At 41.6% G+C, this 25,836-nt stretch overlaps 1 protein-coding gene across 1 annotated transcript; it reads right to left on the bottom strand.

Moving 5' to 3' along the window:
* Positions 1 to 15,490: 15,490 nt before the first annotated feature.
* Positions 15,491 to 20,301, bottom strand: LOC122639266 (coproporphyrinogen-III oxidase 2, chloroplastic). The gene is made up of 3 exons (XM_043832083.1): positions 19,735 to 20,301; positions 18,193 to 18,268; positions 15,491 to 15,669 (listed from the first exon to the last, which is right to left on the bottom strand). Exons 1-3 carry the CDS (start codon positions 20,284 to 20,286, stop codon positions 15,491 to 15,493), a joined length of 807 nt encoding a protein of 268 aa, XP_043688018.1. The 5' UTR covers positions 20,287 to 20,301.
* Between the last annotated feature and the right edge of the window lie 5,535 nt (positions 20,302 to 25,836).

Below are 25,836 nucleotides of genomic sequence, written 5' to 3'. Positions count from 1 at the left end.
GATCTTGTTTCTTTACCATCCGGTAAGTCTACTATTGGTTGTCGCTGGATATTTGTGGTGAAGGTTAATCCAGATGGAGTGCGTGGCTCGGTTGAAGGCCCGTCTTGTTGCTAAGGGCTATGCCCAAAGTATATGGTGTGGACTATTTGGATACTTTCTCTCCAGTTGCAAAAGCTTACTTCTGTCCCGCATTTTGATTTCTTTGGCTGCTATACATCACGGCCGTTATTTCAGCTAGACATCAAGAATGCGTTCTTGCATGGGGACCTCCTTGAGGAGGTGTATATGGAGCAACCTCCTGGTTTTGTTGCTCGGGGGAGTGCAGTAAGGTGTGTAAGGCGAGGAAATCTTTGTATGGGCTGAAACATCACCGCGAGCTTGGTTTGGCCACTTTACAAATGTTGTCTTTGGAGTTTGGTTTGACTCGGTCTAAGAGTGATCACTTAGTGTTTTTCAGGCAGATCGGAATCTGAGAAGAAGATATTTTTGGTGGTTTATGTAGATGATATTGTTATTACAGGGGATGACTCTTCAAGTATTGAGAGCTTGAAGACATATTTGGGACAGCAATTCCAGGACTAAGGACCTGGGATGACCAAGTACTTCTTGGGTATTGAGGTAGCTCAATCAAGGAAAGGGATTTCGCTCTCACAATAAAATATGTGCTGATTTACTCTCGGAGACAGGGTTCTTGGGATCTAGGCCTTTGGATACTCGATGGATCCAAATGTGAAACTCATGGCGAGAGGATGGGGATGTTATGGATGATCCGAGAAAAGTATCGAAGGCTTGTAGGGAAACTCAACTATTTGACTATGACTAGACTCGACATCTCTTTCTCTGTCAATGTCTTTGAGCCAATTTATGTCCTCCCCTAGGACAGCTCATTGGGAAGCGATTATAAGGGTGTTGCGATATGTTAAGAAGGATCAGCGTGGTCTCTTGTATTCTAATCATGGTCATAGAAGGATTGAAGGGTTTACTTGATGCGGATTGGGCGGGATCTCCTATTGATCGAAAGTCTACTTACCATCTTGTGTCTTTGTTGGAGGGAACCTAGTTTCATGGAAGAGCAAGAAACAGTATCGTAGTAGCTCGGTCTAGTGCAGTAGTCGGAGTATCGGGCCATGGCTCATGGTACTTGTGAACTAATGTGGATTAAACAGTTTGATGGCTCGAACTTGGATTTGGTGATGATTCTCCTATCTTTGTTGTGGTGTAATGATCAGCTGCCATTCATATTTCTAAGAATCCAGTGTTTCCAAGTAGAGAACCAAAACACATTGAGGTCGATTGTCATTTTGTTCGTGAGAAACTGACAAGGATTATTTCCCCTCGCCATATTCGCACTAGGGTCGCTGCCGACTTGTTCACCAAGTCTTTGGGAAGTATGAGAGTGAATTACATTTGTACCAAGCTGGGCATGATTAACATCTATGCTCCGGCTTGAGGGGGAGTGTTAGGAGTAAGGGGGAGTAAAGGGGAATCGTGAATAGGCTGACGCTAGCCTATTCATGATTTCTCTATATTTGGGGGTAGTTTTGTCTTTGTGTATTTTTTGGTTTTAACCTATTAATATTATGTTTTGGGGGCTTGGGGGCAGTTAGTGTTACGGCTGCAACCCCAATTGTGCAGTTTCTCTTCTTCCTTCTCTCTCTCTTCTTCTCTTCTTCTCTTCTTCTCTCTTCTTCTTTCTTCTTCTTCTTTATTTAAATTTACATGTCTCACGTGTTTATTTATCTTCATTATCTCTTCTTCTTTCTCAAAGTTACTATTCATGGGTACCGTTCAGTCCGATAACAGTTTCTTGTATCCTTATTCTTTCCCTATTTTTCTTCTATTTCTTCAAACTCCTAACCTTTTCTCACCATATTTCCTTGTAGTTCAACCTTAAAAATTTCAAAACCAATGACTGTCCTACATCAGCTCTCTTTAGGAGAGACTATGGAGAATCCAAATTAGAATCTGTCATAAGTTGATTGATGTTTTCATGATGTTATTGTGACTGGATGATCAGGGCAAGCAGAACATTCCCCCCCCCCCAAATGAGTAATCAGCTAATCATCAGCCAAAGAGTTAGTCAACCTCCTCCAAGAGAAAGAACAGTTACAACCAAAGCGAGAGACCTACCGTTCCTAATTGGAACAAGAACTTGGGTACTAACTAGAAAAACAATATTTTCTGCTTTGGGTGATGCAATTGTAGAAGTTTCAGATAATTTTACACGACCTTTCCTTACATGGTGCCGTAGAGATCCAAAAACCACCAAAATGTAAGGCATTGCGTGGGGAAATTGCCTGACAAAGGTACTCATTTGTGGCATGTACCAGAGGAGACATACAGGGCAGCACATTCTACATCATGTTTGACTTGTGTAAGCAGGATGAGTAGTCAATAGACCAGCTATTTCTGAATTGAACTTGAGCAAAGTCAATCTAGCACCATTTCCCGACGGTATTTTATTTGACATGGAGTTTCCCTAAGGATATTCCTGAATTGATGCAAAGTTGCATATTCTTGTGGATGGATGTTCTTTAGCTACCCAATGGAGATTATGGGAGGAAAGAAATGCAATGCTATTTCAAGAATCAAGATGTCTGCTCAGATTTTATAAATAGAAAGCAATACAATGACAAATATGCACAAATGGTAGAAGCTGTGATTCTTTAATTTCTTTAAATTGGGATAGGGAGAGCATCGATCTCATTAGACATCATCACACACACACAAGTCCACCAGATATTGGAGGTTCCATTAGATCAAGGATGGGACAACAATGAGAGATAGGGTCCGGAAAGGGACTCATCCATAACTGAGTTGACTTCTTCAGAATTTGGTTTGGGATATGCATTTGAGTAGAGGAGACGAGAATTTGATAGAGGAAGGTGATTTTGCTAATGTCACAGGTCCGATTATGGGTTGCTAAGGGCCCACAAAACTAATAGAAAGCCCAAATTAAGTGTTAAGAGGACCAGATTTAGAACTCGATGCTTGGATGTCTAAGGCAGACCCCAAGCCATATATTTATAATGAATAGAAAATAATCAAAACTGTACATAGGCGACGTGGGACTAAACCACATACATAAAACAATGAAATAATAAGGAAAAATGTCCAGAATACCCCCACGGTATTCTGGCCCATATATCAACACTCCCCCTCAAGTTGGAGCATATATATCATGCATGCCCAACTTGACTAGTATAGGATGAAACAGCTTGCAAGTCAGCCCTTTAGTGAATACATCAGCCAGTTGATCGGTAGTCTTGACAAAGGGAACACAAATGAGGTCAGCTTCAAGCTTTTCCTTGATGAAATGTCTGTCAACCTCCACATGTTTAGTGCGATCATGCTGAACAGGGTTATGAGCAATGCTAATAGCCACTTTATTGTCACAATAAAGCATCATCGGAAGATGGACAGCAACACCAATATCCTGCAATAATCCTCTCAGCCAAAGAAGTTCACAAATGCCTTGGGCCATTGCACGAAACTCGGCTTCAGCACTGGACCTTGCAACAACATTCTGCTTTTTGCTGCGCCATGTAACAAGGTTCCCACCCACAAAGGAGCAATAGCCAGAGATGGACTTTCTGTCAGAAGAACCAGCCCAGTCGGCATCAGTATAAGCTTCAATCTTGAGGTGACCATTGGGAGATAAGAAAATTCCCTTTCCTGGAGCAGACTTCAAATACCTCAAAATACGACGGACAGCATCCATATGAGAGGAATAGGGATCATGCATGACTTGGCTCACCATACTTACAGCAACCGCTATGTCAGGTCTGGTGTGGGAAAGGTAGATCAGTTTGCCCACTAACCGTTGATAACCACCTTTGTCAACAGGTTCACCCTCTTTCTCCCTAAGTTTTGCAGTAGCATTCATAGGAGTATCTGAAGGATGACAACCTAGCAGCCCTGTCTCAGTCAATAGATCAAGGATATATTTTCTTTGAGAAAGAAAGATGCCCTTTGAAGAGCGAGCAACTTCTATCCCTAGAAAATATTTTAGAGAACCTAGATCTTTGACCTCAAACTCACGGCCAAGGAGAAGCTTTAAATCCCTGATAGCAGCATCATCATTACCAGTCACCACGATATCATCCACATAGACTATGAGAAGAGTAACCTTATCACCAACTCGTCTGATGAACAAGGTGTGATCAGCATTGCTCTGCTTATAACCTGCTGTAATCATAGCCTTATGAAACCTGCCGAACCAAGCCCTAGGTGACTGCTTCAACCCATAGAGAGCACGTTTCAACTTGCAAACTCTGCCCTAGTCCTGTCATCAGAGAAACCTGGTGGAATGTCCATATATACCTCCTCCTCAAGCTCCCCATAGAGGAAGGCATTCTTCACATCTAGTGCTGAAGATCCCACCCAAGATTTGCGGCACAAGATAGCAAAGCTGACGCAGGTGTTGAGCTTTGCCATCAAAAGGTCTCCGATAGTCAACTCCATAAGTCCGAGTGAACCCTTTTGCAACCAGACGTGCCTTATACCGATCCACTAAACCAGCAGCCTTCTGTTTGACCACGAAGACCCATTTACATCCCACTGGTTTTTTCCCTGGAGGAAGAGTCACAAGATCCCATGTGTTATTTTTGTGTAGTGCTCTCATTTCTTCCAACATTGCAGCCTTCCACTTTCCATCTGTATATGCTTCCTGCCAAGTTTTAGGAATAGAGACAGAAGAAAGAGAGGATACAAAAGCACGGAAAGAAGGAGAAAGAGAACTATACGAAACAAAGCGAGATATGGGATGTAAGGTGCAAGTCCTAATACCTTTGCGATGAGCAATAGGTAGGTCGGAAGGAGAGAGATTACTAGGAGATGAAGGATCCGGGTCTGTAGCCGGCAATTGGATGGGTACTGGTGCTACAGTGGGTTGCAGCTGCCCTCTGTTAGATATGCCCCTCGTATAGGTGATGATGTTGGAGTTGTCAATTCTCTTCTGAAATTCCCCAATGGTTCTCTGGACTGGAGTCAGCTCCCCCTGTATAGGAGCATTAACAATACTATTTTCTATGGTCTCCCCCTGTACTGGATTCCCATTAGGTGAGGGAGGAACAGCCAAAGGATATCCAAAGTAGGTTGGGCAGCAGCCGTGGGTGGTGGTAAAGGAGGCTGGACAGCAGCCGTAGGTGGTGGTAAAGTATCCAAAGTAGGCTGGACAGCTGCCTGAGGAACCTCTGGTAGAGGAATCTCAAAAGGCACATCTTCACTAGAACTCTCCCCCTGAAGAGGTGGCGAAGAATAGTAAGAAAGGGACTCATGGAAAATAACATCCATGCTAACCATGGTACGACGGGAACGGGATGGTAACACTTGTAACCTTTCGGGTCGGAGAATAACCCAAAAATACAAAGAAAGGCCCCTAGGTTCAAGTTTGCCAAGAGATCTAGTATCCCTAGCATAACACACACAACCAAACACCTTGGGGGGCACAATAAAGGAGGAATTTCCCAACAAAATATCAAAGGGGCTACGAGAGTTAAGAACTCGAGAAGGCAGCCGATTGATGAGATAGGTTGCATTGAGTACCGCATCCCCCTAATATTGAGATGAGACATTCCTCGCAAACATCAAAGCCCTGGCCATCTCTAACAAGTGGCGATTCTTACATTCCGCCACACCATTTTGGGCAGGGGTATCAACACAACTACTTTGATGAAGTATGCCATGGTCAGCAAGATATTTTTGAAATTGAGATTCTGTATACTCCATTCCATTATCACTTCGCAATACTTTGAGAGTAGCCTGGAACTGAGTTTGAATCATGTTATGAAAATGCTGAAAATATGAAAAGACTTGATTTTTTGTGTGTAAAAGATACACTCATGTATTCCTAGAATGACAATCTGTGAAAGAGACAAACCAACGATGGCCAAAAATAGACGGTTTAAGACTAGGACCCCAAACATCAGAATGTACCAAATTAAAACAAGAACTCCTTTTATTAGAAATTGGATAAGTTGAACGTGTCTGTTTGGCTAGAACACAAGCCTCACAAAAAGAGTCATTTTTAGTACGAAGGGTGACCAAGCTAGGAAATAAATGAGCTAAAATTCCTAAAGGGGGGTGACCTAACCTAGAGTGCAACTGGTAGAGTTCAGAAGAGACCATGGAGCTCTGGTGTAGCGGAGAAGGCAATGGTGGTGGAGAGAAGCGACCATCATTAAGCAGGTACAGCCCACCGTGCAATTTACCCAATCCAATCGTCTTCCCAGATTCCAGATCCTGAAACACACAATGAGAGGGAAAAAAAATGACTTTGCTATTAAGATCACGAGTAATACTACTAATAGAAAGAAGGTTAGTAGTAAAGCTAGGAATGTGTAAAATAGAGGACAAGGGAAAAGAAGAAGTGCGAGTTGATGACTCCTTTTCGAAATGGCGAAAGGGAACCATCACCACCTTGACCTTGTCCTTCCTGAAATGGGGGAATATCGTGAAACAAGCTAGAAGAACCGGTCATATGATCTGTAGCTCCAGAATCGATGATCCAAGGATGGGAAGCTACAGAAGCACAATGACCCCCACATGCAATACCTGGATCGGGCAAAGTGTGAACTCAAGGAGCGAAGAAGCTGGCGGGAGCTGATGTAGTAGAGGCGGCCAGCAGCGGAAGACCTGAGCATACGTAGGAGTGCCTGTAGATCATCCTGGGATAGACCAGTGTCAATTGCAGGGGCTGTAGTAATACTTTCAGACTGATGGCCCTTGGTCTTTTGCTTTGTCTTTGTCTTGGCAGCCCGTTTTGCTTCAAAGTCAGCTGGTTTCCCATGAAGTTTCCAGCACTTCTCCTTGGTGTGATAGGGTTTGTGACAATGCTCACAAACGACAGTCCTTGTGGTAGAATCACCAAGAGAAGCAGTGCTGTTAAAAGAGAGATGTAGAGAATACTTGAATGATTAATTCGATCATTCAGGCCCTGTTTATATAGAGAACAATTACAACCGAAAATAGAAACTTAACTCATCCTAGTCCTACTAGGAATTCCTAATACAACTAGGAATCCCAAACTAGGACTCGGCTGGGGAAAAACAATAAAAGGAAATAAAAAATAAAGAAAAAGAAACATAAATAAAGTGGAACTAACCACCCTAACTCAACTAGGACTAATCCTAGTAAGCTAGGACAGTAGGACCAATCCTAGTGGAACTAGGATCGCTTACCCCAATCGGGTAAGCGATGCAACCTATTTCAACACTCCCCTCAAGTTGGAGCAAAGATGTCGATCATGCCCAACTTGACTAAATTGGGATGAAACAATTTTCCGGACAATCCCTTGGTGAAGATATCGGCAAGTTGATCCGAGATGTCACAAAAGGAATACAAATCAGCCCATCTTCTAACTTCTCTTTGATGAAATGCCTATCCACCTCAACATGCTTGGTACGATCATGCTGTACAGATTGTGTGCTATGCTGATTGCAGCCTTGTTGTCACAGACAACATCATAGGAAGACGAATAGGAACACCAAGATCTTGTAACAACCCTTTAAGCCAGAGTAACTCACAAATACCCTGTGCCATAGCTCGAAACTCAGCTTCGGCACTAGAAAGGGCAACAACATTTTGCTTCTTGCTACGCCACGTGACAAGATTTCCACCTACAAAGGAGCAATACCCAGAAATAGACTTGCGATCTGCAGAACCAGCCCAATCAGAATCAGTGTATGCTTCTATCCGTAGATGACCATGCGTAGACAAATGAATTCCTTTTGGAGGAGCTAACTTCAAATAGTGTAAGATACGAAGAACAACCTCCATATGAGAAGAATAGGGATCATGCATAAACCGCTTACAGTACTCACGGCGGCAAGAAATGTCGGGACGAGTGTGTGAGAGATAAATCAACTTCCCTACAAGTCTTTGAGTACCTGGCCTTTATCAACAGCTCCCCTTCTTTCTCCTTGAGTCGAACAAGAGGGTCCATAGGAGTATCTGAAGGATGGCAGCCTAGCAACCCGGTTTCAGCTAATAAGTCTAGGACATACTTCCTTTAGGAGAGAAAAATGCCTTTAGAAGATCTGGCCACTTCAATCCCAAGAAAGTATCGTAATTTCCCTAGATCTTTAATCTCAAATTCTTGTCCAAGGAAGGTCTTCAGTTGTTTGATCTCATCACCATCATTACCAGTAACTACTATATCGTCGACATAGACTATAAGAACAGCGAGTTTTTCACCAGTCCTCTTTATAAAGAGTGTGTGATCGCATTACTCGCTTATAGCCCACGTAAATAATAGCTTTGGGAACCGCAAAACCATGCTCGAGGCGATGCTTCAGCCCATAAAGTGCACGCTTCGGTTACATTTTTCCTTGGTTTTGCACAAGAGAACCCTGGTGGGGCGTCCATATACACCTCCTCATCCAGTGCTCCATTTAGGAAGGCATTTTTACATCTAGTCGCTGCAAATCCCATCCAAGGTTGATCGCACAAGATAATAACACACGAACAGTATTCAACTTTGCAACGGTGTAAAAGTTTCCTGGTAATCAATGCCGTATGTCCGAGTAAACCCCTTAGCCACGAGCCGTGCCTTATACGTATCCACAAGTGCCATCAACCTTCTGTTTCACCACAAACACCCATTTGCATCCAACGGTTTTCTTCCCGTGGAAGAACTACAAGCTCCCATGTGTTATTTTTCTTCAAGGCCTCCATTTCTTCCATCATAGTGCCTTCCACTTTCCGTCTGATAGAGCTTCCCCGCCAATGGTTAGGAATACGAATGAAGAAAGAGAGGAAACAAAAGCATGAAAGGATGGGGAAAGTGAGTTATAAGAAACAACATGAGATATGGGATGTCGTGCGAAGTCCTGACACCTTTGCTAAGAGCAATAGGTAATTCAGAGAAGGAATATTACCAGTGGAGAGGCGGGTTCTAGATCCGGGTTTGGCAATTGGATGGGTGCTGAGCAATGATTGATTGAACTTGCTTATGTTTCCTTCCATAGGTCTTCACGAAGCGGTCATCAATCCTCCTCTCGAAATTCACTAATAGTCCTCTGGATAGGAGTCTGGACCACGGTAGGTTGCTCCTCTTGAATAGAGATAGTCTCCCCCTGTATAGGAACCTCTCCCCCTGAGTCAGGGGAAGTACTGGGGACAGGCCGAACTGGTTCAGACTCATGGTAAACAGACTGAAGTGGAGGTGGAGAGTCAATAGTCAGCACATCTTCACTAACACTCTCCCCCTGAAGAGGTGGGGACACATAATATGAAACATGTTCATGAAAAAAAACATCCATGCTAACAAAAGTCCGACGGGAAGGAAGGTAATAACACCTGTACGGCTGTACCCCTTCTGGGTAGCAGAGTAACCCAAGAAAATGCAGCGGAGACTACGTGGGTCAAGTTTACCAGGGGACCTTATATCCCTGGCATAACAAACGCAGCCAAACACCTTAGGTGGGACTATGAAGGAAGAAGAGCCAAGTAATAGCTCAATAGGGGCCTTGGAAAGAAGAACCCGACTGGGCAGCCGATTAATTAAATAGGTTGCAATAAGAACTGCATCTCCCCAATAAAGGGAAGGGACATTGCGAGCAAACATAAGAGCTCTAGCCACCTCCAAGAGGTGGCGATTTTTCCTCTCAGCCACACCATTTTGGGCTGGAGTGTCAACACAGCTGGTCTGATGAAGGATTCCATGGGCAACAAGGTATTTTTGGAACTGAGCTTCCGTATACTCTTTCCCATTGTCACTCCTTAAAATTTTAAGAGTGGCAGTACATTGGGTCTTAATTAATTGATAAAAGTGCTGAAAGCAAGAAAAAACTTCATTTTTTGTGTGCATAAGGTATACCCAAGTGAACCTAGAATAGCAGTCAATGAAAGTGACATACCACCGATGGCCAGTCAAGGAAGCTTTCCTACTAGGCCCCCATACATCAGTATGAACAGTATGAAATAAGGAAGAGGATCTCTTATTAGAAATAGGATAAGTTAAACGTGTCTGTTTAGCCAAGACACAAGGTTCACAAAAAAAGTCTTCCTTATTACAATCCTTAACTAATGCTGGAAATAAATTTGATAAAGTTCCTAAGGGGGGATGGCCTAGTCTAGAGTGCCATTTATGTATTTGAAGAGAAAGATGCCAAGGTAAAGACCGAGTAGGTGTAGGATCTCCATCAAGCGTGTACAATCCGCCTGCACTTTACCCGATCCAATCGTCTTCCCGAGTCCAGCTCCGAAAAACACAATGAGTTGGAAAAAAGTCACTTTACAATTTAGGGATTTAGTGATCTTGCTAATGGAAAGAAGGTTAGTTGTAAATTTGGGAATATGCAACACGATGGCGGGTAAGGGAAGGAGAATAACCATGGATCCTTTCCCGAGATGGAGGAGAGGGACCCATCGCAATTTTGACTTTATCCTTACGTAAGCGGAGAATATGTATCAAAAAGGCTAAAGAACTGTCATGTGTATCGAGTAGCACCGGAGTCTATAATCCATGAAGTGGATACTACCGATGCACAATGACCAAGAAAAGAAATACCATGTCACGGCAAAGAAGGAACCTAAATTGGCGGCAGACGTAGTAGAGGCAGCGGATGTGTTCAACATACGACGGAGAGCTTGGAGTTCTTCCTGAGAAAAACCGATGTCAGCAGTAGGAGTTAGGGCTACACTTTCAGTGTGATTGGATTTGCTTTTAGACTTAGCACGTCCTCGTCTGGCCTCAAAATCAGCAGGCTTGCCATGTAATTTCCAACACTGAGCCTTCATGTGATATGGTTTGTGACAATGCTCACATTTCACAGGCTCTTTAGTAGTGGTAGCACCAACACTGTCAAAAGAAGTAACGGGAGTGGAGGCAACAGTCAGTAATGCTGATCGCTCAACTTTGGGAGTAATCATCATGCCAGCCCTTCTTGTCTCTTCACTGTGAACATAAGAAAAAGTTTCCTCTAAAGTGGGGAAAGGAATCCGACCAAGGACTTGTACCCGGATAGGATCATAATCATCATTGAGGCCAGTCAGGAAATCATAGACCCGAAACTTATCAACATAGGAATGATAGGCAGTGATGTCAGTAGTAGAAGTAGGTGAAAACCTAGCATAGTGATCCAATTGCTACCATAAACAATTGAGGGCAGCATAGTATTTAGTGAATGCATGCTACTCCTGAGTGGTATGTTGGAGTGTCTTCCCGATGTCATACACCTGAGCATCATTACCGAACGGCCATAAGTTCCCTTGACAAGAGTCCGCATCTGAGTAGCGATGTCAAGGAGTAGATATTGACCGGAGAGGTCAGTGGTCATAGAATTCGTAATAAAGGACATCACCATAGCATCATTGGCAGCCCATTTAGTACGGGCAGCACCTTCTTCATAGGGTGTGGTGGTGCCGAGTAAGATGGCAGTGAGTCCCCCTACCACCACAGATCAAGGAGATAGATCTGGCCCAGATGAAGTAATTTGATCCCTCAAGTTTAATAGCTGCAGCATAAGGGAGAAATTCTATCCGCGGCTGAGAATCAACTCAGAGTTGGCCGTGGTTACATCTGAGTCCCCCATATTGCGAAAAACAAGATAAAAACGAAAGATGAGTCCCTTCAGAGCAACAAGAACCAGCCCTAAATAAAAATCGATAGTTAGGGTTTGAGGAAACCCTAGAAGAGAAGTCGATTGAGATTCGGGGTCTTCAAGTCGTAAAAAAATTGCAGAATCTGTCTTCAAAGTTAATGCAGATCTGTGCAACAAACTGCCCACGCAGAGAGGATAAATAAACCAGATCGAGAAGCGGCAGTCTTGAATATTTGTTCAAAAAAACCCTGGAGAGTGATATGGATGTATGCCTCAATGGTAGGAAGAGAAACAGAGACAGCAGCTGTCCAGAAAAACCTGCAGTGTTGGATCCCAAGAGAACCAGCCTGTAATTGTAAGAGAATCTAATCTTCAATAAAGGAGAACTCCAAAAAAATTTGCAGAAGTGTGGGCAGCAGCTATCGATCAAAGAACTTCTTAAATCATCAATTGTTGAGGTGAAAAATTAGGGCAGCATCTACAAATCACCTCATTAGATCTGCCCTAAGTGGAGAAAAAACCAGATAAAGTGAAGAGAGTTGAGTGGGGGGGGGGGGGAAGATGGAGATCGAGTGATAATGGAAGGAGGGAGGGGGGCTAGGAACCAGGCTAGATCTGAGAGACTACCTCTGATACCATGTTAAAAGAGAGATGTAGAGAATGTTTGAATGATTAATTCGATCATTCAGTCCCTTTTTATATAGAGAACAGAATTACAACTGAAAATAGAAACTTAACTCAGTCCTAGTCCTACTAGGAATCCCAAACTAGGACTCGGCTGGGGAAAAACAATAAAAGGAAATAAAAAATAAAGAAAAAGAAACATAAATAAAGTGGAACTAACCACCCTAACTCGACTAGGACTAATCCTAGTAAGCTAGGACAGGTAGGACCAATCCTAGTGGAACTAGGACTGCTTACCCCAATCGGGTAAGCAGTAAGCAGCCTATTTCAACAAGTGCTATTAGGTGCAGGAATAGCAGGGGCAGCAGCCTTGAGAGCTGATCTGTCAGTAACAGGAGGATGCAACATGGCAGCCCGACGGTTCTCTTCAGAGGACACCAAGGCATAAGATTGTTCAAGTGTGGGAAAAGGCTTATGGCCCAACACTTGAACACGAATCTGATCATACTCCACATTTAAGCCAGCCAGAAAATCGTAGACCCTAATCTTATCCACATGCTTTTTGTAGGAGGCAATATCAGCAGCTGCACTCGGGTGAAAGTCAGAAAAATGGTCCAGTTGCTGCCAAAGGCTGCGCAAGGTAGCATACTACTTGGAGACTGTCATCTCTCCCTGAGTAGTGTGAACGACCTTCTTCCTGATTTCATATGCCTGGGCATCATTGCCCAGCTGTCCATAATTCTCCTTGTAAGCAGCCCAAATTTCCGAAGTTGTGTCAAGGAGAAGAAAATTGTTCTGCAGCTCTGTAGTCATAGAACTGATCAAGTAGGACATAAGAACTCCATTGTTGGCAAGCCATTTGTCCCGAGCAGCTCCAACCTCAGTAGGCATAGCAGTGGTTCCCATAATATGACCAGTAAAGCCACGGCTAGCAATGGCAAAGGAGGCAAACCTAGACCAAAGCAGGTAATTTGTACCATCCAACTTGATTGGATCAGGGGAAAAAGTAAGGTAATCTAGTTTGCTGTTTCCATCACCCACAGAAGTAGCAGTCGAATCCTCAGAGTCACCCATGACGACAGTGAAGAATTCCAAATCGCAAATAAGGGCTGTTGTGAAGAGAAATCCAAGAAAACCTCCAAGATAAGGGCTGCAACAATGCTGAAAGCCTTCTAATAATGAAGGAATAAATAACTCCAAAAATCAGCAACACCAGACAAAGAAAACCTTGAGATCGATTTTTTCAGGGTTTTGAAAAAAACCCTGAAAGGGCTGAAATCGATAAGATGAATTGAGGCCTTGAAAACTGACTGGATGAGGCTGAAACTTCAGTGGAATTAATCTTGAACAGGGGAGAATCACCCCCCAAAAAATCAGAAACAATTGATAGATGGATCTCCAATGTCGACTATTATCAGGGTTTTGAAAAACCCTAAAAGTGTGAAGAGATATCGACCTTGAGGGGCTGGAACTTGATGCAGGTGCTCGAATAATAATCTGCTGCAGGTCTGGAGCTCCAATATGGTGAACAAATCCCTTGCTGTATAGAATGGATCTGTCCAATGAAGGCTGAAGTCTTCAATATTCGCAGCAAAGAGGCCAAGCACCTTATCGATCAATCTTCGTATCATGGGATGAGGTAAAAAAGGAGGGCAGCAGCTGGATCAATACATCACCTCATCAGTGCTGCCCTATGGGACAGAGAAGAACAAAAGGAAGAAGATAAGAGAAGAGGAAAGAAGAGGAGGGGGATCGAGAGTTAGAGAGGGAAGGAGACCGTGGATGGCAATCTGAGTTCTAATCCAGCTCTGATACCATGTTAAGAGGACCAGATTTAGAACTCGATGCTTGAATGTCTAAGGCAGACCCCAAGCCATATATTTATAATGAATAGAAAATAATCAAAACTGCACATAGGCGATGTGGGACTAAACCACATATATAAAACAATGAAATAATAAGGAAAAATGTCCAGAATACCCCCACGGTATTCTGGCCCATATATCAACATTAAGAATATAGGGGAAATTCTGTAATTATCTTGAAATTCAGAAACAATCAAGTGAATAGTAATGGAGTTAAAGATATAACTGGAAACAATTACTTAAAGGGGGGTATTTCTGGAATATAATAGAAGAGAGGGAAATAATGGAATAAATTAAAGACAGGAGGGGCATTAATGTCAATTAATATATGACGAAGAAGATGTTGTCTTCAACCTCTCAACCCCGACAACCAGCGGAAGAGGTCGAGCCATGGTTTTAGGGCTAATTTTCCAACTTTTAACACTATTGAATCCTTCCAAACATAGTCTCAATGGACAACAAGCAAACTGAAGAGAACTTCCGAAACAAGAACCTGGCGGTAGAAGGTGAACCACGCCTGGGTTCTGATAATGTCTCACAACAGGGGATTTGGTTTGAGGCAGGGATCTAAGGCTTGAATAGCCCTGGAAAGGAGGTCTAATCCGTGAAATATTAGGTCGGTCTTCTCAGATCAGCAGTTTCGCTAGAAGGGAAGAGAAACAGTAACAGGGATGTAGAAGAAGGAACAGGGAAGCAGGGAAAGAAGAGAAGAGGAAGGGTGGGGGGAGAGAGAGAGTAAGGAGGACGTACCTGATATGGAAAGAGAAAGAGGAAAACAGAGATGGAACATGATTACACCACACAGGTAAGCAAACCCAACTTTCCTTCATTCAATTCTCCTCTTCATCATTGGTTACATGCAAATATATAAAGAAAAAGAAATAAAAGAAAACAAAGACTCCGATTCTAAGACAAAAACTAAAATTGAATTGAACTCTACCTCCTGTGTAATCTACTCAAAGTAAAACACAATAAATAAAGGAATAAAGATTATAAGACAACTCTAAATAAATAAATAAATCCTACCAACCTGTGTTAGACCAAAAACCCGGGTTGGGCCAGTTTGGGTTTCCAAATCAGGACACGTTGGTTCCAACCACGCTAACGTTACTGCATCAATCTCCCATCTTGTTAGTTGCATCAGATTTCTTGCTTGCAAGCTGAACTTCTCACTCCAATGGAATCCCAGATCGGAGAATGAGATTCCAGATGATTTGTCTAGGTATGGGTGGTCCCTTAATGCTTTGTAGTGGGCCTAGGATTACTATCTGAACAATATATTTTCCCTGTAGCCCCTTACAGTGATGTTTTCAGATGGTGCAGTCCACCATCCTCCCCTTGGAAGATTGTACTATTCTATTAAGTTGTTTTATCCAGAGAAGAATCAACACTACTGCCAGCTATTTTTATATTTTATTCCACCTTAAAAATGAGATAAAAGAAAACAAAATGATTCTAATATTTTAACAAGAAGATCATAGGATATTGGGGTGAAAAGTAGCAAACCCCCAAAGCACTCAATGTATCATGTGTATATACCGTATGAAAGTGTTTGACATCCTCCTCGAAGATATAGGCAGGAGTCAAATCAGTGCCTCCACCAAACCACCACTGTCTAGGTGCTCCAGGAGCATCTGCATTCCAATATTTTGAAGATGCATTATCAACACTACAAGACTGAATGGCCATTTGTTCAAGATCGAAGTAGTAATACTATGTAAGATAGCATTCAGTCTTTCCAGATCTATTGAGGTTAATCATGTCAAAATAAAAGGGGGGGGGGGAGAAAAATGGTCTCTACAAAAATTTCAAGAATTTTAAAACCAGAGAAGAAACATACAGCAGTGGAAAGGAACTTGATTTATTAAGGAGAAAAAATTCAAGACTGTTTAAAGGAACTCAGTCCAGCAGGTTCTAATTGATGTATTAAGGTGGATGCAATTCAGGAGATTGCCAGCATTTTTTATAAATACTACCATTCATTTCATTTAGCTAGAGTACCCTTCCAGCACCTTTGGTGAACAATGCATTCTATTCCTGCATAAATGCATCTAATCATCCCAACAACCAATCACATTAGAAAGGGAAAGGATGTGGTGACCAGTGGATATTTCAATTGAATTTTCTTCCACAAGTTCTATCTTGCTCAATGACTTGCCAGAGATCCCTAATCAACATTTCATATTTATACATGCAACAATAATTATACTCTCCTTCAATAGGAGCAGTAATGGGACAGTATCAGATGCCTTTCTGGTTGGCAATTGGCTACTTTATTCTGCAATGGACATATAGAAAGGAGCAGAAAACTGGTGGCAACGGGTAACTATGGCCAAACACGGATGCAAGAATTGGGCAAAGGACAACAATGAGACCTCCTAACAGCTATGGGCTCAGGACATGGACATGCACCATTAAGGGTGTAGAGTAGATTGTAGGCCATGCGAATAGGAGGAAATTCTGGATGGATAATTGTCTAGTGTGTAGCGAAGCTCTTCCAGTGTAGCATGCAACAGTGGGAAGAGTGGACCACTCTTGGTCATCCAAATTTACAAAGAATCTAATATCAGTAATAAGTTGTTAGCAGATCTGAATTAGTGAATAATGCTTGGATGATCAATGACTGATCCCAAGCTTTGTATTTATAATGAATTAATCAAGATTACATGGACAGAATTGCCCCTAGAGTAGCCGACTCTAATATAGAGTCGGTTGTACATAAAGAAAAACATAATAAAAAGATGAAAAGTCCAGAATACCCCCACGGTATTCTGTCCCATACAACTGAGAAAACGGATTTGAAAGGTCTCCCTCCCCTCTTTCTCCATGAAAATGGGGGAGGGGGACCCTCCTATTTATAAGGGGTGACCCACCGATCACGGCGACATGGATGACGTCACTTTGGTGATGTCCGTCCTTTCCACGGCGCCATGGTGACCCTTCACATCATCCAGTACTCTTAGGCTAAAAATGGGCTTTTTGGGCCATTTTAGGTCTGTTTGGGGGCCTATTTGCCTTTCTTTTTGGGTCTTTGAAGGGTTACGGGTACGATACTTTCCATCCGTGTCCTGCTATCATCATCGCCAGTGGTGCTGACAAAATTTCAGTGTCTACACCAACATTTGGAGCCCTTCTGCAGAAAATTTTTAAGTTGTGGTATTTGTTTGTCTGTGCATCCAAGTCCATTGTCTCTCCCCCCCCAAAAAAAAAAAAATTTCGTTGATTTTCTTTTTCCTTTTCTCTTCCAAATCCTGCTACCCTCCTCCTAAGTTATGGATATGTCTATCAAAAGAAATCAATTCCAAAGACACAGCCTCATGCTCAAGAAGTGATAATAGCAATAAACTGCAGTCACCTGAAGTTAAGCCACGCAGAGGTTACCTTGGTCAGTAGTTGTTTGTTCAAGAAAAATAACAATAAAATCACAATGACCTGTCACTTTGCTAAAAGTAAAGCAATGAAAAGCTTAGCTTTTTCATTGTATTGAGAAAATCCGGCATTGGCTATAATCATACGTTCTCAGACACTTCAACCAGGGTATTCTTTAATTTTCCATTGGTACTGTGGAAATCAGGCAGAGACGGAGTGTACTGCAAGGGTTGATTTCTTAAATTAAGGTTGCGCAGTATCAAAGGAATGGCATTATCAATTGACCATTTGAAACCCCACCCCAGTGACTACCACTCTTTTCCTCTTTCTTTCCTCTCCTCTTTTTGGACCAATATAAGAAAAAAATGGAATACACCATTGTTTTTCGAATGTGAACTTTAAACAAAAGGTATTACAATATCTGAACCTAAAGACACTTTTGAACTTTGAGTCCATCAATCCCTCAGTTACCTTTTGAGCTAATCATACTAGATCACACCTGTAACTCTCGTAGTTAAATGGAAACTAAGCATACTAGATTTCACTTGATGTATCAGAATATGGATTCCAAAATCTTGGGATTGCTACAAAATCCACAAAAGAAGTAAAATGGAAATATGGAAAATAAGCAGATCTAAGTTAGAAGTGTCTTTTCCAAAATGCAAAAACTAAGAGACAACTTGAAGGGACACCCACAGAACATGTGTTTATAGAAGAAAGATAACAATAGAGACAGATATTCAAGGACTAGATAAATGAAAAGGCAATAAAATTTGCAAGTGGAGTACCTTTTGGAGCATCTGTTTCAAAGTACCGATAGTTAAAGTGTAAAGTTGGCGCAAAAGGGTTCTTAGGGTGCAAAACCTGACAAACAATAAAGAACGAACAAAAAAAAAATCAGATTTGAAAGATAGACATATACATCATCGTACGGAGCTAGACTTTGTAATGTTTGCAGCAAATGCATTTTGAAATTCTGGACCAGTGCTTATTTTCAGAACTGAATACACTGCTATAACATATATAGTGGTTGCCCAGTCAAGCTCTAAGGAAGAATATGCAACAACTGAACTTTTACACTGAGGAAACGACACTGTCAGAAAAACAAGATATACTTGATCATCAGAAGCAACAGATAAATGCATGTACATAAAAGAATAAAAAAACAAAATCAGTCAAAATCAGCAAGATATTTCCAATTTGATAGGAAGCAAAATTGGCTATTGTCATTTAAAGTTAAACAATCTCAACCTCAATCCATGAGTGAACAATTTATTAGTAGAGATATTTCCAGTAGGCAATCACTTAGGTGTGGCAACTATTATGCATGCTCTTCATACCATTATATATAATATTTTTCCATCAATAGGGCAAGTACTCTCCTATCCCTCCCCTAGGATTTTAAGAATAGTACTGCAAACCTAATTTCCCATGAAACACCAATTCAGAGGGCAAAAGTCAAATCTTGCTAGGGTGTTGGTTGATCCGCTGTGTATAATAGTAGGCTGGATCAGTCTCATTCAATACTGATCCAAACTGGTCGATATGGACTGGGAACGGCCAATCTTAAAAAACTAATGTCCTTCATTCACTACCTTTCTCTAACATTCATTTTAGAATATAGAAATACATGAGCTGCACAATAGAATGAACATATATGCAGGTACTTAAGACCCATATCTTTAGGAGAATCTCTTATTCTGCTCCTTTTCTTTCCCCTCATAAATGAATTCTCATCGTGCTCTCTTTCATTATAAGCTTCCAAACATATGATATACGGTGTTGTAAGACCTGTATCTTCAATCTATTTTTTATGCCATGTGGAGAACGGACATTTCTCAATGCTCTGTTGCAAGCACCTGGGAATATTTCCCACACAGTTCATACCATATTCCAACAAAGTGGCAAGGTCTAGGTTTTCCCACAGAAAAGAAATCCGAACAGAATAAACAGATAATAAAAGGCTTGTACTTATGGCCCACAGAGACAGTCTTGAACCACTCCTTCAATCCAATTGCTTCAATAGAATTCCTAAAGTGCTGATCAAACCCAGAAAATCCAAAATGTACCACCAGAGAAATCAAATTAAAAGTGAAAAAGGTTAGAATAACCTTATCCACAAGTCAAGGGAAAGCATTAACATAGTCACCAATTCAACCACCTAGTCATTAAAACCATAATTTCAAATTATTAAACCAAAAAACAAAAAAAATCTAAAATTTTCAATCTAAACTATTTGAATTGTATATCTGTCTCGTCTCATACAAATAAGACTAAAAAAATATCTATTAAACTACTTTAATCCGCAAGTGAGTTTAGGAGCTACATACCGAACTGATTCCGGCTGCGAAAAAGGGTACAGGGCCGGGCTTCTCCACCGCATTCTCACCCCTGGCAGCTCTATAAGCTTCAGGGGGCATCATTCCATACACAACAGACACATTAACACCAGCTTTCTCCCACACCCAACCGTCCTGCAAAACTCTGCTGATACCGCCACCACCGCCGGCCCTCGACCACACATCTTCCTTGAACTTGCCGCCGCCATCCACGGCCTCTATGGCCGTGCAGACATCATCTTGAGCATCTCTGATCATTTTCTCGAAGCGAGCCCTAACGGAGGACGATGGACCATCGGATTCACGGAGAAATGTATCTGGGCGTTCATCCTGTGGAGTCTCTTTCTCAATGGCTACTGCTGATCGGACGCTTAAGTTGGTTCGTTTGTTCATCGATAGAGGTGTTTTCATAGATGGATTTCTGGGGAAGAAAGAGAGAAAGATGCCTCTAAGGGTGGAAGAAGACGAAAAAGAACAAGAGGTAATAGGAGGAGAAAGATGATGAATGATACTGGAAGAAGTAGACATAATTGACGTCGGCATTGGTGGAGATGTTCAACAATAATTCGCGTTAGAGAACGAAAGAGTGGGGGGAGAGTTGGGCAGAGATGGAGGAGAGGAAATGAAGAAAAAGGGTCCTTATCGAAAATTTTCAAAGGGTGTTTCTATGGGCTGAAATTTCCATCGACGGCACCTAGTTTGGTACTATACCTGCCCAGCGACTCCCAGAAGCAGATAAGAAAAACAGTTTCAGTTGGAGAAGCATCCCTTTGAAATTGGGATTGTAGGATTTTCTTCCCGATGTCCATGGATGACATGGCATGCCAGATTTTAACCTGATAACGTCAAATGTTTCTTGCAATTATGTTATTTCTGTTTTTATTATTATTATTTTCATAATCTGGTTCATTTATAAAAGTTATAAAAAAAACATAAAAATATTCGGGGTACATGTACAAGTTCTACTTCCGCATTCCACATTCCACATTCCACATTCCACATACAAGTTCTGCCGTATCTCTGTTTCTTTTTTTTTTTTAAACACCAAAAACGATTTTATTTTGAATGTTGTCATATACATCCTTTCCTGAGTCCTTGCAATTTTTATTTTTTTTTTGATAAACAGAATTTATTAGCGAAGGAACAATGTTTTCTGCAAAATCAAAGTGCAAACTAATACTAGGAGGGGGGAATGAGAGAAAGAGATACATTGAGATTCGCCTCCAACGGAGGCTGGACAGTCAGCTATAGAGTTACCCTCATGAAGAATATGAGAAGTAAATTTCATCAAAAAACTAAATCAAAAACATCCAATCGGCCACAATGGGCGTGATGCGCCAAGAGATGGATTGAGCTTTGCCATAGAGGATCTGCATGATAAGGAGATTGCCACTTTCTATGAATGATCTTTTTAATATTGAGAGACATCGCAACCAAAATTGCTCTTTTGGCGGATGTTGCTTTTGCTACCAAAGCATAATTCCAACCGATGCCTTCTAAAAAGTAGCAGAGAAAAGCATTGGAACTTCTACAGATTCCTCCGATACCTACTTTGCCTGGGTTTCCTTGGCTGGAACCATCCACGTTGAACTTGAAAAATGGAGTCAATGGAAGAATCCATTTTACAAGTCTTGGAACCTTCCTTCTTTCAAAATGAAACGCTTCTACTTGCTATTTCGCTCCAGAAATGGCTCTTAAAATGATCTCACTAGGATTGAACCTCTTATGTCTGAAGATAAAATCCCAATAGCCAATCCAAATATTCCATATGATGCTGCAACTTAAAGCTCTTTTGAGAATGCTTTCTCTGCAAGAGTTCCTTTGGTTTTTAATGAGACTGATGATTGCGGTGGAGATAGGACTGTTTCGGTTGTTGGAAATCAATCCCACTTGATGGCATATATGCTAGGACCATGGGCAATCCATGAAGAGATGATCCTTTGATTGAAGTTGATGATGACATAGAGGACAAGAAGGATCAATGTTGAATCCTCTACTGTTGAGGAGATTTGGAAGGGGGATTTTGTGATGAAGGATTTTCCATACAAGGTGTTGGGCCTTGGGAGTTGCCGATAAATGTTAAATCTTGTTCCAATAAGATTCGGTAAAGAGAGAAAATCATTTTATAGCAATGTTGTAAGCCGAAGTAACAGTGAGGATTCCATTGGATGTGGCTACCCAAATGAACTTGTCGTCAATCTAAGATATTCGAATGGGAATTGAAATGATTATGAAGGCAATTTCTGGAGGCCACCACCTAAAAATCAACTCACACTTCCAAGATCTGGTATGATTATCTATAAGATAAGATACTCAACTCATGTGGGGGCTTCTAACGGAAGAGGATAAGGTGTTGCAGGGGTAGTTAGGAATCCAAAAGTCCTGCCAAGGATCAATAGAAGATCCATCACCCACCTGGATGAAGAGACCTTTATGAAGCAAATCTCGAACATAATGACTTCCATCCCCACGAGACATTCATAAGACATTTAGCTTGAAGAAAGGAAGAGGAGGGGAAGTATTTTGCCTTCATCATACGACCCCAAAGGGAGGAAGGAGATAGAAGATCCCAACCCTTCTTTGCTAGCAAAGCTTGATTCATTTGGGCCAAGAGCTTGATGTTGAGTCCACTAATTCTTTTTGGTTCATAGATAGTACTCCAAAAGATTGTAGGGATCATGCTTTTACTTCCATTTGACCAGATAAAATTTCTACTTGGAGAATCCAAAGCCTTGTGAATTGATGATGGGAGTTTGAAGCAAGACATAATGTACAATGACATTGCTGACAAAGTAGATTGAACCAAGACCAATTTCGTTGTTTGGCTGAGATATTGAGTCTTCCAATGTTAGAGATTCTTAGAGACTCTGTCAATTAAATTGGAACAATGAGCCTTAGAAAGTTTGTCACTAATAAATGGTATGCCCAGGTATGTATCTAGAGCTGAAGTTGGACTTATTTGAAAAAAGTCTCTTAACTCTCTCTTGATGGAAGAATTGACATTAGGACTGAATTGAGCTCTAGTATTGCTCAAATTGATTGCTTGCCAGAATACTTGCAATGCTCTTCTAGAACTGAATTGAGAGCTCTGGTTTCCAACATACAAGCTTTCCCAAATAATATTAAATCATTTGCGATAGCCATATGAGATATTATTTCTCCCACCCTACATATTTGAAGACCATGAATGTTTCTCTATTGGAGTGTTATGACAAGCTTGGTAGATAGAACTTCTGCACAAAGCGCGAAAAGATAAGAAGATAAAGGATTTCATTGTCTTAAGCCTCTAGAAGATTTGAATAAATGTAGAGGAGAGCCATTAAGAAGGATGCCCATTTGAGTATTCTCCACATAGAACATGACTCTTTATACCACGATAGAGAGGCCTTAAAATTGGTAGGAACCTATGAAACCATGTAGGTTGTAAAAAAAAAAACGATCCTTTTAAAGAACTGTAATTGATGATAATCGGGTTACAAACAGTTAGTTAACGATGTTGGTTGGGTCTTGGATAGGCGCTTGTCAAACAACAACCAAACATCGCTACCGACATTTCAATAATTGGCCTAGGCCCATCATCACATTATTTACGAACCAATCAACCTAGTATCAAGCCTTAATCGATTATATATACTAGTGCAGGCTAGTAATTGACACCCCTACACGAAACCTTGTGCTAGTGGGTCCAAGGGGTGGAGAAGAGTATATCTCAAGACCTCTTCTTGCTAAGGGATGGTCCCTTGCCATTCCTCTAGTTGTAGTTTATTCCCTATAGAGTGCCTAAATAAGAAACTCAACAAATTAAGTTGGGCAATGAATTTTGTGAATAGGTAGGACCATAAGTCCCCTACTCACGCAATATGTTTCAGTCAAAGGATTTTTTTTGCAGGGGGTTCTCTTCCACGGTGTTACACGTCAGCAAATCTGGTTCTAATCCCGAAGAAAGATAATCCTGAGGTAATGTCTGACTTCTGTCCTATTAGCTTGTGCAATTTCTCTTATAAAATTATTGCAAAAATTTTAACTTAAAGACTGGGCATTTTTCTCCCTTAGATTATTTCGGAGGAACAAGGAGCTTTTATTTAGAGAAGGAACATACATGATAATATAGCCCTTGTACAAGAGGTGGTCCAGGACATCAAAAGAGATACTTGTGGGGGCAATGTGGTCCTGAAACTGGACATGGCTAAAGCGTATGACCACCTGGAATGGGACTTCTTGTACTATGTTTTGCGGAAATTTGGCTTTACGGAAGCTTGGATCAGCCTTGTCAAAAAAATAGTGGAAAATTGTTGGTTCTCAGTGGTCTTGGAAGATGGGCCCGCAGGTTTCTTTAAATCTAGCAGGGGGTGCGTCAGGGTGACCCCTTGTCTCCAGCTCTCTTTATTATTGCTGAGGAGGTTCTTAGTAGAGGATTACGATCTCTCTTTGTGGAGGGCAGAGCTAAATTTTTTTAGCTACCCAGGGGCTGCCCTGGTATTACGCATAGCCTTTTCGCTGATGACACGATAATTTTTGTAAAAGATCTGAAGGCGTCATTGCAACAAGTTATGGGCTTTATTAGCAGGTATGAAGGTTCTTCGGGACAACTGGTTAACAAGGCCAAGAGCTGCTATGTGGTGAGTGACAAAACAGTCGATCGCAAGTGTCGTATGGTGGAATTGGTTACAGGTTTCCCTAGGAAAAGGCTGCCAATTACTTACCTTGGGGCTCCGTTATATGTGGGGAGGCTTTGCTTGAATTTCTTTGATGACTTTTTGGCCAAAATGCGTAAGAAGGTGGCGGGTTGGAAGGGAAAGCTGCTTTCTGCCGGTGGAAGAGTAATTCTGCTCAAACATGTACTTTCCTCGATGCCAGTTCACATTATATCTACTCTTGAGGTTCCCAAAACAGTGGTCAGAAGATTTAACAGCATTTGCTCTGATTTCCTGTGGGGCCAGTCGGAATGGGGAAAGAGACACCATTGGGTAGGTTGGGAGAAGGTGTGCATGCCTATTTCTGTGAGGGGGGCCTGGGTATCCGTCGCTTAGAGGAGATGGGCCTTGCATTGAGACTTAAGGGTCTGTGGAGGATTTTGGCTGCTAAGTCATTGTGGAGCGCTTTTTTTTTAGCTAAATTTCTCAAAAATGAGCATGTTATATTGGCAGGAAAGAGGGCGACTGGATCACTCTCATGGAGAAAAGCACTAGATAACAAAGAAATGATTCTTGCTAATGCGAGATGGCTTATTGGTAATGGAGCAATTAGCTTCTGACTGGATAATTGGTCCGAATGGGGGGCGCTCGTGGATTTTGTTGATGGGGCGCATCACCTTAGTTTCTCGCTAAAAGTCAAGGAGGTTCTAAACAATATGGGGGAATGGGATCATGAGGTCTTGGATAAAATTGATTCAGATGCTATCCGGAACAACCAGATGGCTGGAAAATTCTTACTCTCTGAGAAGGAAGATAAATTGGTGTGGACACTAAGGAGCATGGTACTAGATCTCGTTTCGTTTTGGTGTTTCGATCTGACCAAAATTTTTGAGATACCAAAATTTCGTCGAAATATGGTATTTTTATGTGGGTTTAAAAGGCCAAAATGACCGAGATTTCTAAAATTTTCGAAACGAGATTACCAAAATTACCGAGATTTCCAAAATTTCCAAAACGAGATGACCGAAATTTTTGAAATATTCGAAATATTGCACGTGCAATTTTAGTGACTTTTTCAATATCTCGCGATATATCGTGAGTCCACGATATTTCGTCGATATCTCACGAAATATCGTCGAAATATGGTATTTTTCCATTTCGGATTGGTATCGTATCTCGGACAGCTCGAGATATACGAAATTTGGCGCAATATCGCCAAAATTTCGTGAGATTTTGAACTATGCTGAGGAGGGATGGTGTTTTTTCTACCAAGGTAGTGTGGAATGAAATTAGATCAGCATCTGTAAACACACCTTTTGCGGATTGATGTTGGAATAGGTCGATCCCCACCAATATAGGATTCTTTACCTGGCAGATTATGTGCAGAGAAATCCCTACGGATGATGACATCATGAGATTGGGGGTGCCACTTGCCTCGAAATGTCTATGTTGTAAATTT

The sequence above is a fragment of the Telopea speciosissima genome, chromosome 9 (assembly GCF_018873765.1).
Source record: "Telopea speciosissima isolate NSW1024214 ecotype Mountain lineage chromosome 9, Tspe_v1, whole genome shotgun sequence".
NCBI lineage: Eukaryota > Viridiplantae > Streptophyta > Magnoliopsida > Proteales > Proteaceae > Telopea > Telopea speciosissima.
Note: the sequence above shows the minus strand (reverse complement) of the source record. Positions and strands in the feature narration are given on the sequence as shown.

What these genes read in the sequence shown, in the direction of transcription:
- LOC122639266 (XM_043832083.1), bottom strand. Translation starts at nt 20,286, where the DNA reads ATGCCGACGTCAATTATGTCTACTTCTTCCAGTATCATTCATCATCTT. An exon ending in TCGCAGCCGGAATCAGTTCG is followed by an intron (nt 18,269 to 19,734) that starts GTATGTAGCTCC and finishes ATTGTTTGTCAG; the next exon opens with GTTTTGCACCCTAAGAACCC. An exon ending in TGAAACAGATGCTCCAAAAG is followed by an intron (nt 15,670 to 18,192) that starts GTACTCCACTTG and finishes ATTGGAATGCAG; the next exon opens with ATGCTCCTGGAGCACCTAGA.